This window comes from Xenopus laevis, chromosome 6L, assembly GCF_017654675.1.
Source record: "Xenopus laevis strain J_2021 chromosome 6L, Xenopus_laevis_v10.1, whole genome shotgun sequence".
NCBI lineage: Eukaryota > Metazoa > Chordata > Amphibia > Anura > Pipidae > Xenopus > Xenopus laevis.
Window position 1 is genome coordinate 69,327,964 of NC_054381.1, and position 12,099 is coordinate 69,340,062.

General features: G+C 37.0%; 1 protein-coding gene across 7 annotated transcripts in view; it reads left to right on the top strand.

Moving 5' to 3' along the window:
* The window catches only part of fhod3.L (formin-like 3 L homeolog), a 142,127-nt gene that overhangs the window by 63,073 nt on the left and 66,955 nt on the right, over positions 1-12,099 (top strand). For all 7 annotated transcript variants that reach the window (XM_041566147.1, XM_041566150.1, XM_041566148.1 and 4 more), the window contains exons 9-10: positions 5,436-5,579; positions 8,791-9,011. In XM_041566147.1, the coding sequence (XP_041422081.1) occupies positions 5,436-5,579; positions 8,791-9,011 (365 nt within the window). The remainder of the gene's footprint in view (positions 1-5,435; positions 5,580-8,790; positions 9,012-12,099) is intronic.

The window sequence follows — 12,099 nt, forward strand, 5'->3', positions numbered from 1 at the left end:
GGGTATGTAAAAACCTAAAATACAATCCACTTCCCACCCCTTTGTAAACCTATTATCTTAAATCCTCCCCCCTTTCCCATATGATTTGTTTGTCTAGAGACTGTTAGGGGAAAAAGATTCTATTTCTATGTTTAGCATATGCTAAAAATGGGAAAGAGAACTATCTCAAGATATCAAAAAAGAACAGGGGACACTTGCTATTATTTAACGCACAAACATTCTATACAGACTAATTTTAAGATGGTCCTGCAAACTTGTTGCACAAGGCTGTTACATAGTTATGCTGGCAGTGTGACACTGACAGCATGATTATGCAACATGTATAGTACTTAAACCTTGACTTCCTTTGGAAAAAACATACCAAGCAATCCAACTTATATGGTATAATTATAAATCTCTAATTTAATGACACCCATAAGTGTTTTTCTTTAAAACTTGGTCAGCATGGGTAATGGTTTTTGAGTCATATTCCATCTATCAGAGAGAAACCCTGGATTAGAAGCACTATATTTAGCTTTAAAGACATCACATGCACCTTAGACTATTAGTTTGGGGGTTTACTAACCTTTCAGATAGGTAAGTGATTATTATTATATGCTATATTGTCTTGAATTACCTGTTATATTGGTTAGCGTTTTTAATGAATGCATTCCTATATCCTTTTGTTTTCTTCTTTATTCTTGTCCATTATTTCTCTTTTCTCCAACTCTTGAATGTCGGTCTTCACGCATACTTTGGATCTTCTTTTTGTGATATAATTTATGTATTGTTTTCATGCTGTAATTTTTCTTGATGCACACAAACTAAACTAGGGTGTATAATATGCAAAAGAAGCACAATTTGTTCATACTACATGTTTATTTCATTCTGTATGAAAAAATAGTATACTTTTTTGCTTTAATCATGAAAATGTGTGGTTATTTCTTGAGATAACAGGCCACACAGTGAAAATGAATCTACTTCATGTTGGTTCTTGTAAGATTACAGTTGTAACTACTTTGTTAGTAGGAGTCCATTCTGTAGAGGTATTATCTGTGCATTGGTAATCAAATTAACTATAAAAAGTTGTGCTTACCACTAAATTAAAAAGCATTATGCATGGGTGCAATGATGCTGTGACCACAAAATAAAATATAAGAGGACCTCTTGTCTATCAGGTTCAACCTTGTATGTCTATATATAACCTGACTAACTGCTAGTTGATACCTTTGATAATCTATTTAGTGCCACCTGACCAGTTGTTCTATAGCTGGATAGGTAGGTCAAGTCTATTTAGTGCCACCTGACCAGTTGTTCTATTGCTGGATAGGTAGATCAAGTCGGTTGAGGTTTATATTTGTTTTTTGCTGGACACAAGAAACGCAAGGGAATAACCGTGATGTCACGCATGTTTATGTTCAGTACATAACTTCTGTACTTGATGAAAACTGTCTAGTGATATTCCCTGTACATGTGGTTAATGGCATGGCAAAAAAATATCTTAGATGCAAATCAATAGACTTTTAAAAAACTAGATGACCAGAAATTGAAAAAAGTGTTGGTTAGCTACACATACACCACACACCATCAGATGTACTGAATACATCTAATTATAACAGAATAATAAATATGAGTGAATCCTTGAGAAAGCAGTCAAAGCCTGTGAAACACGTTGGATGTTACTAAGCAGTCCGTGCAAGTAAGAACTGTAACTGCTCCCAGAATTATGTGGATTTGGGGCCCAGAGTCCGGATCACTTAAGGAACTGAGTAACGACATAGAAGTGAGCGTGGGACAAATTGGGGCCATAACCGTTCCTACTTCCCACTCCTTTCTGTGTGTTTGACACGGATAGATAAGGATTTTATATATGCAAATGTTTTTATTGATCTTGTGAGTGTAACATTTTATGTGGGTATTGTACAAAAACAAACAATACTACTACACTTAGAAAAAATTCCCTGCTGTTGCGATTTTTTATAATTATAAATATGAGAGTGGTGTATTTTTTAACAACAATAGTGTGGTGTACAGTTTGAAGGAGCTCTAACTTTCCAGTTCTCTGTTCACAATATACTTGTATGTAGAGAAATCTGGAAAAAGTAGACATATGGATGTATAGGACATTGAAAATGAGAGCACTGATATGTAACAGCTCTCGCTCATTAGAAGTGTCCACTTAGAAGTTTCTAATGAAATTCCAGTAGTAATCCCAAAAAGGGCAATAGGTTATAGAAGGCTAATGAAGGAAAAGACCTGAAGTCCATTACAGTATAATACAAATGGAATGCAATTTAAACAGGTTAAACCTCGCTTCTATTGTGCATAAATGCAGATCTACACAATGACCCAATCTCTTTTTCTTGTGAGCTGTTTGTCAAAATCAGAATGTGAAGACTGACAGATTTAGGGGCAGATTAACTAAAGTAGAATTCTAATTTTCGAGTTATTTTTTTGGTCACAACTCACAATTTCGAGTTTAAAACCACCAACTGGAATTTGAAATCGAATTAGAATCTGAAATTTATCATCCCCCTACCTTGGAAGTAAGTTGAATTCCATAGGTCGCCACCTAAAACCTGCCAAATTTATTTACAAGTCAATGGCAGAGGTCCGTTGAACCATTTGCAAATGTTAATAGCCTTCCTGACATTCAAGTTTTTTTCGGAGGAAAAAGTTGAATCGAGTTTCATTCTAATTCGATTTCAATTTGATTCGAGGTTTCGGATGTCAGACTTACCGAACCGGGAAGGACCACAGATGGGAGGAAGACAACCCTTACAGCTCCTCTACCAATACACCCTCCACTGGGAACAGAGGGAGATCAGTGAAGGTGTAGTATGGGAGCCTGGGATTCCTGGCAGGATGCACCGGTCTGTGGAGGAGCAGGTCTTGTGTCTGTAGAGCAGTGATCCCCAACCAGTAGCTCGTGAGCAACATGTTGCTCTCCAGCCCCTTGGATGTTGCTCTCAGTGGCCTCAAAGCAGGTGATTATTTTTGAATTCCAGGCTTGGAGGCAAGTTTTGGTTGTATAAAAACCAGGTGTACTGCCAAACAGAGCCTCCTGTAGGCTGCCAGTTCACATAGGGGCTACCAATAGCCAATCACAGCCCTTATTTGGCACCACCCAGGAACATTTTTGTGCTTGTGTTGCTCCCCAACTCTTTTTAAATCTGAATGTTGCTCACGGGTGAAAAAGGTTGGGGACCCCTGCTGTAGAGGTATAGGAAGACGCAGGATTAGTTGCTGGAGTAGCTAAGGGTAGGGAGGACGTCACAGGAACTAGTGCGGCAATCACCTTAGTGTTGACTGCAGGTAAATATGGAAGTGTAGTTGGCAGAATGACGATCAACACAGATGACACAATAACCGCTTCGCTAGACTCACAGGTTGAGCAGATGGCGTCACGTTGATGGAATATCACAGGAAGAGGGTTTCCAGGGTGAAAACTGAAGCGTAGTCGAGTAGGATTAACTGGGTCGGCAGTGGTGATCAAAGTTCAAATGGTAGACAAGGGTCAAGGCAAGAAGGCGTAATCGATAACAGGCAAAAGTTCAGCAAAAGGACCATGGAAGTACTATGCATTCATTACTGGTACAATAACTGAGTTAACCAAGAAGACTATGGCCATGGTAGCATTTTGGCTCAGTTATTGTGGCAGTGAGTGAGTTAACCAAGGAGACTATGACCATGGATGTACTGTGCATTCATTATTGTTGCAATTGTTACAAGTACAGGCAGGGTTCCAAGGGTTAACACAGAAGCGTAGTCAAAGGCAAGCAGGTTTGGCAACAGGAGTTCAATATATCAAGCAGGGTTCAAAGGGTTAACACAGAAGCGTAGTCAAAGGCAAGCAGGTTTGGCAACAGGAGTTCAAATATTTCAAGCAGGGTTCCAAGGGTTAAGCAGGAGAGTAGTCAAACAGGCAGAAACAGGGTCAAAACCAAAGTTCAGGAATAATCAGAGAAACGTACTCAAATCAGCTAAGAAAACAATGTCCGAGCACTGGGAGACACTCTGCGCCGAAAGAAATACCGTTGCCTGCGTCAATACGCTGTGTTCAGCAAATCTCCTGCGCCGGCATCACGGCGCACACGTTTTGACGTCACTGGAACGCATCGTTGGAACGCATCTCCCAGAAGACTGGTAAGTATCTGACATCGGATCAGTAACATTCTTTCGAATATTCGATATTATCATTGGATACTACATTGGTAGAGGGCAAATAATTGGAGACCTGTTCGATTACAGAACTAGCTAAATAGTACTGCTAATCATGGCTACCTTCCCCATGCAAACCTCTCTTCTATGGAAAACAACATACTTTACAGGAATTTTACAATGCCTGCTTAAATAAACAGTGACACCAAATTCATTTAATACATATTTCCCCCCAAAACAGCTATAATAATAGGTAAGGCTTACTTCCCCGTGAATTTTTTTCAAATCTTCAGCTTGAATTTGACTTTCAAAGTGCCCCATAGGAGAAAGGTGAAAAGGCGACGGCAGCTTTAATTCCTCTGTGCACTGAACCAGAAGTGAGCTTGGCACCTAAAGCACCTAAGCTTTTTTTTCACAATCTGCAGCTTAAATATATGCTGATATCATTACCCCCAAAATTGTCCAAAGGAATAGAAACATAAATTTAAACAGTAGACAATGAAAAAAAGTTTAGGTGAAAGGTGCGCCTGCCACACATTTTGCTTGGAAAACCTGAGCTCTATCAAAAAAAGGTGAATTTGACTGTTGATCACCAATAGCTGTAGGGGGGTATTTACTAAAACTCGACTTTTTCTCACTTCTCAAAAATCAGCCAAACTCCCAAACCTGAATCCCCTTAATTTACCAATAAATCCAAAAAAGAGCATGTGTGGGGAAAAATGTCATGACAAAAAAATGTCAAAATCAAATTGTTTTGCTTTTTCGATTTGATGTCTGAAAAAGTTTTTCAGATTATCGAAAGTAAACCAGCCTAAAAACCTCAAAGATGTGAAGGCAAGAATCAATCTTCAAATTGTGAAAGGGACATCTGCCAATGACATTTACATGATTTTGACAGGTTTTAGCAGGAGTATTTCTGGATTCAGATTTGTCACAATTTTGACGCATAACTTTTTTGAATTTTTTTGCATCAAAGAGCACAACCCAAAAAATTACAGGCTTCATAAATATGCCTTTAGGACTTAGGAGTTGCATAATAGGGGCTCCCTCTGTGTGGAATCTTTCAGACTATAGCATCTCTAACTGACACTCTCCTTACCTTGCTTTTAAATGTTGGACTTACATGTGGTTAAAGGTATGTAATAAAAGTTATGTTTTAATTAATAAATGTTAATGAATCGGACTGCTCATCAAGGGTGGTATAATTTAAGGATCCACTGTGATCTACTTTTCCCTTGTGTTGCATTATGAAAATGTACTGAATCTTTTAATTTTTTTTTCGTTATTAACAATAGACATTGGAATATATGTCTGATGATGATTTATATTATGACATCTTGGATTGCCTAGAAGAACTTGGCATGGAATCTGTTGTAAACCGATATTTGAACAAAAAAGGCACAGATCTTGACCTAGTGGAGCAATGTAACATTTATGAGGTATGTTTTAAATATATGGAGAAATGTTAAATCGTATACAAATGTAATACTGCATCTATTGTTGTTTCAATTACATGCTTAAAATTAGATTTTGACATTGTAATAAGGAAAAGAAATTGGCTTCCTTAAAGCCTACATCTGGGTGCAAATCTCATAAACAAAGTATAGGAAGACAGTAAATTGAAAAATTTAGAACATGGATAAAAGACTGTGACTTGGTGAATTTACCTCTTCACTGTATTGATTTGACAACTAGGGGCACATTTACTTAGCTCGAGTGAAGGAATAGAATAAAAAAAAATTCGAATTTTACATGATTTTTTGGCCTACTTCGACTATCGAATTGGCTACTTCAACCTTCAACTACGACTTCGTATTGAACGATTCGAACTAAAAATCGTTCGACTATTCGACCATTCGATAGTCGAAGTACTGTCTCTTTAAAAAAAACTTTGACCCCCTACTTTGCCAAGTAAAACCTACCGAACCTCAATATGGGGAAGGTCCCCATAGGCTTTCTAAGAAATTTTTGGTCGAAGGAAAATCGTTCACTCAATGGATGGAATTGCGGTAAATCCTTCGAAGTCGAAGGATTTAACTGCGACAGTCGAATATCGAGAGTTAATTAACCGTCGATATTCGACCCTAAGTAAATGTGCCCCCTAGTCTTTTTTTCCTATCCAACTCCATGTCAGCACATAACGGGGGTTATAACCCTGCCTCACTGCTCCCATCAGTAGGACCCTCCCCAAAGCTTTAAAAGCTCAACCCTCAGTATATAGGTATTATATACTTGTTCCAATACAGAGGCCAATACTGACAAACAAACTTTAAGAGCTGAATCGTCAGATATACAGGTAGAAACAATAGAATTCTACCTCTGTCTGACAATTCAGCAGTAAACCCTGGCAAAGTTCTGTACTATAAATCCTGCCACTGCAGTGCTATAGTTCTTCGGTCTGGTTATATGGATATCTATTCAGTATGGGCTTTAAATATTGCATGGCTTGAGGATCTGTTAGACACTTAGGGGCAGATTTATCAAAATATGAGTTTGTGAAAAAAAAACATGGACATGCTTTTTTTTTCCCCGAATACTAGCTTTTTTAAAAAACCACAACAAGATATTGCTGCTCGTGTTTTTTCTTGGGAAAAGAAGTTGCAAGCCAGTGAGAATCACATTTTCCCATTGATTTTTCATAAAGCCGAAATCTCAAATGTTTTAATAAACTGGGAAAATAAATAAATAAATAAAGTCGTTTGAGAATATTCCACTTGGCAAAACCTCTATACAACCTCACCAGGTTCTACTTGCCAATTTTATTCTGGTGACATTTTGTCCTTTAATAAATACCAACTAATCATGGTTTCAGAATGTACTAGCGTTTTTTTCCCGCGTCCTTGTTTTTTCTCTGAGGTTTTCTCGAATCAAGAAAAAAATGCCAGCTCGATTTTTTGATAAATCAGACCATTATTGTTATCCTCCTGGAACAGCGGTGGTTGAGATAAGCAGGAGCTCACTATGTTAGCATATAACACAATGGTTTGTCCATACAGAAGGGCGGCGAATATTCAGAACTTCTGGAAAATATACCCAAAGTCAGTACAGGCAGTACAGGCAATTTGTATAACTCTTAGTTTAATGTAGGCATCCTCCATAAAAAGAATCAACCAATAGTATTTTACAACTTTATCAATCTCTAACCTGTGCTGTACACTGCTCATACAGAAGTGGTCAAGTAGTCAGTATGCACTTACTTTCATATGTGAAGCTAAAGCAAAATAGACTTTAGTATTCCATAAAATAAGTAGATAGGATAGACAAATTGATCCAACAAATGTTTCACTGTAGTTAAAGGGGTGGTTCACGTTTAAGTTAACTTTTAGTATAGAATTACCAATCTTAATTAACTTTACAATTGAGCCTTTTTTTGTGGTTTTATAATTAAATGCCTTCTTCTCTTTCCAACTTTCAAATTGGGGTCACTGACCCTAGCAGCTAAAAAAAAACGTCTCTGTGAGGCTAGAAGGTTGATGTTATTTTTTATTGCTTATCTATTTTTCTCTTTTTCTATTCAGGTCCTCTCGTATTCATATATTAGTCTCTCATTCAAACAAATCTGTGGTTGCTAAGTTAATTTGAACCCTAGCAACCAGATAACTGCTACAATTCCAAACTAGAAAGTTGCTGAAAAAAATGTAAAATAATTAAAATACACAAATAATAAAAGTGAAGGCCAATTGCAAATTTTCTTAAAATATTACTCTCTACATTATACTTAGCGATCTATTTACTAAAACTCAAATTAATCTAATTTTTTTATTAAAACAAAGTCGACCAAACTCCCTTTCATGAATTGAACTAATTTATCAATAATTTTTTTCAAAAGTCGGAACAGCAAAATGCTGCGGCAAAATCAATCATCATTTTGTATTTTGTATCCAATTGCAAAAACTTGGCTTTACCGGATAATCGGACAAAAACCCCTACTTTAATGGGTTATCTAGTGCAGCTCAGTATGTCAAGAGAAACTACTTCAGGGACATCTGCCATTGACTTCTACATGATCTCAACAGGTTTGAGATGGAGTATATATATATATATTCAGATTTATTTTTCCATGATAAATTTGAGTTTTCACCCTAAAAAACTCAATCAGAAAAAAATGGAGGTTTAACTCAAAGGGGAACAACCCCTTTAAGACCATAAACTTGAGTTAATCATATACAGGTTTTGCATATATGGGGGCACATTTACTATGGGTCGAATATCGAGGGTTAATTAACCCTCGATATTCGACCATCGAAGTTAAATCCTTCGACTTCGAAGGATTTACCGCAATTCGTTTGATCGATCGAACGATTCGAAGGATTTTAATCCATCGATCGAACGATTTTCCTTGATCAGAAATTGCTAGGAAAGCCTATGGGGACGAGGTGGAGAAGTAGGTGGTCGAAGTTTTTTTTAAAGAGACAGTACTTCGACTATCGAATGGTCTGATAGTCTAACGATTTTTAGTTCGAATCGCTCGATTCGAAGTCATAGTCGTAGGTCGAAGTAGCCAATTCGATGGTTGAAGTAGCCAAAAAAATACTTCAAAATTCAAAGTATTTTTCATTCTAATCCTTCACTCGAGCTAAGTATATGTGCCCCTAACTGTTTTTGGGGTTTGTTCCTAATTAATTATATTTTCTAATGTTTATTCTTTAGAACACATTTAAAAATGAAAATGGTGATGGTGATGCTGTGAATATAACTAAGGGAAGAAGAATGCATTCACATATTCTGCAAACACTAATTTATAAACGGAGTCTCAGACAGAGAGGGGAGAATATTAATAAATATCTGCCTTCTCAAGCTAAGTCCTGCAGCTATTTAAACCATGCATTATCTGCAAAGTCCCAATCCAAGCCAGAAAATACTAATCAAATGTAAGTATATTTGTAATTATTTAAATGTTATATCTTTCTCTTTTAAACTTAAATAGATACAATTAAAAATACTACGGAGGTAAACTTTTACTTCTTATGTTATTCCTTTTTTCAAGTGTATACAACCTTTGTAGTTTAAAGCTCAAAATATTTTATATATTTATTAACACTGGAGGAATACATCATCAGGTGATGTTGCACATTGCAACCAATCAAATCTTTGCTTTTGTTCAAATTGCTGATTGGTTGCTATGGGCAAAATAACCGTTTGTCACAAATGTTAATAAATACACCCCTTTGTGTCACATGGATAGTTTTTTAAAATGCAAAATCCCCATTGACAGAAACCTAAATCAAGATAATGCTTATGAAAGGTTGCACAATAACCTGACTGTAATTTTACCGGTGGCAATCTTAATTGTACTGGGTTCAGAGGTATTTGACATCAGCGGTAATTTGACACTAACAGGTATTGCATTTTTCCAGCAGGAGAAAAATAATCCTGTGTGCCTTTACCTTAAAGGAACAGTAACACCAAAAAATTAAAGTGTTTTAAAGTAATGAGAATATCATGTAGTGTTGCCCTGCACTGGTAAAACTGATCTTTTTGTTTCAGAAACACTACTATAGTACATATAAACAAGCTGCTGAGTAGCAATGACATAAATTGAAAAAAAGGCTATATGGCAGAGGTTAAGGGCTAGTCCACACGGGGAGATAGCGACGCGTTTGCGGTCGCGGCGACCAAGCGCCGCGACAGTCGCCGCGACCGGCGCAGGCGACAGTTTTGTATGGGTGCCTATGTAAAAACGCCTGTGCTAACCACACGAGGCGATGCGCTTTTCAACAGGCATTTTCAGGCGACTGTTGAAAAGCGCATCGCCTCGTGTGGTTAGCACAGGCGTTTTTACATAGGCGCCCATACAAAACTGTCGCCTGCGCCGGTCGCGGCGACTGTCGCGGCGCTTTGTCGCCGCGACCGCAAACGCGTCGCTATCTCCCCGTGTGGAATAGCCCTAAATAGTGGATAACAGATAACATTATGGTCTACAGAGCTTATGTGTTATCTGTTGTGTAACCTGAGCCTTTGCTCTTTTGAATAGCTGCCCCCATGGCTACACAGCAGCTTATTTCTATAAACAATAGTAGTGTTTCTGAAGCAAACATTTTTAGTTTTACTAGTGCAGGGCAACACTGCATTATATTTTTAGTACTTTAAAACAATTAAACTTTTTGTTGTTCTTTAAAGGATAAGTAAACCTTTAAAATAAATGAATTTTACATTCTAAGAACTCTTTCAATGTACATTATTTTTTTTTTAATTCTAAGATATTAAGGGATACATGTACTGTTAATGAATACATTTTGTTCCAACATCACTACCTGCTGGTCAGTTTGTGACCACCAAGTAGTAAAGGAAGTTGTCAGGAGACAGAAAGAGGGCTGTTTTGATTTTCTTCTGGTTAGGGAAGATTTGAGAGAGGTTTCTAATTTTTTTCCTAAGCAGAAGAATATCAGTGCAGCCCTCTTTCTTTCTCCTGACAACTTCCTTGATTACATGGTGGCCAGTATGGTCGGAAACTGAGCAGCAGGTGGTGCTCTTGGAACAAAACATGTATCCCTTAATATCTTTGAATTAAAAATAAGTAAATAATGAATCTATATTGCAAAATTCCTTATAATAGCACTCTCATCAATTTTACATTCACTTATTTTAAAGGTTTACTTATCCTTTACAGCAAAATAATGGTAATGAAAGATGAACAGTTTAAATAATAAAAGACACATTATAAGTGGAGAATTATCATTTAATATATGCATTGTAAAGCACTGTGTATATCCATGGTACTATATGCTGTAAATAAATACAATTTAAAGGAGAAGGAAAGCTACCAAATCAGTTAATTGCCAATAGATTAGCCACAATAGTGCAAGCTATAACACTATATTCTGCAGAATGCTTTACCATACCTGAGTAAACAGCTCTAGAATTCTCTCTGTTTAGGATAGCAGCTGCCATATTAGCTCGGTGTGACATCACTTCCTGCCTGAGTCTCATAGCTCTATGCTCAGATTACAGCAGTGAGAGGGAGAAAGGAGCAAACAGAGCATGCTCCTGTGCCCTGGAGATTTAAGATGAAAACAGGAAGTCTGATACGGAAGCCCATGTGTATACAATAGGACGAAAGAAATGTGATGTTTCTTTTGACAGAGGACTCAGAGCAGCATTACTTTGAGGGGTTTACTGGTGTATTTAGATAGACCTTTCTGATAAAGCTTACTTCTTTTTAGCCTTTCCTTCTCCTTTAATGTTAGTTGTCAAAAAATATCTGTGAGGGAAACCAGGGTATACAAAATGCTAATGAAAGTCAAGTAATTTTAAAGAATGGTATATCTTTCTCTTTTGATACAATTTTCGCTGAGCTTACCCCCAACTTCATTTAGAAGTAGAGCATTTAGTGCAGAGCTTCCAATATACCTTTGAACAAACAAAACCCTCCATTCTCTTAGCAGCAGTCTTTGAGCAAATCATTATCAGGGAAATTTTGTTTTTTATGTGAAGTTAAAGAATTGCTCTGACCACAGTTCTCATTAACTGCTATTTCTTGATGACAGATGAAAGAGTGAAAATTGCAAACTGGAAATTTTTTGCAAATTTTTTTATAACCACCTGCTGGTTTATATACATTATTTGATTAATTTTCAGATTCTCACGTGTAAAGCAGCCCAAGTCTGTTGAGTGAGAACTCAAGTTTCCAGTCTGAGATTTTATTAATATTTGCAGTTGTCAACAGGTGACAACTCCTTATAGCTAGTAAACCCCAATAAGCTTAAAAACTGTGGTGTCCAAAAATGGAAATTTTGCTAGATTTTATCGAAAATTCCTCCTTTGAGACCTGTGTCAAATCACAGTTCTTGTTCATTAACAACCTGGCTCACTGGCAGACTGACCACACCTGTTTTATTGTGTGGCTAAGTTCTATCCCCACTTAGGTGGTTAGTTCATATCAGTTTCTATAAGAATTGACACAGGAGCATTTCTAAGAGCATTTCTATATGTTAAAACATTAGGGGAATCTGTTGAACT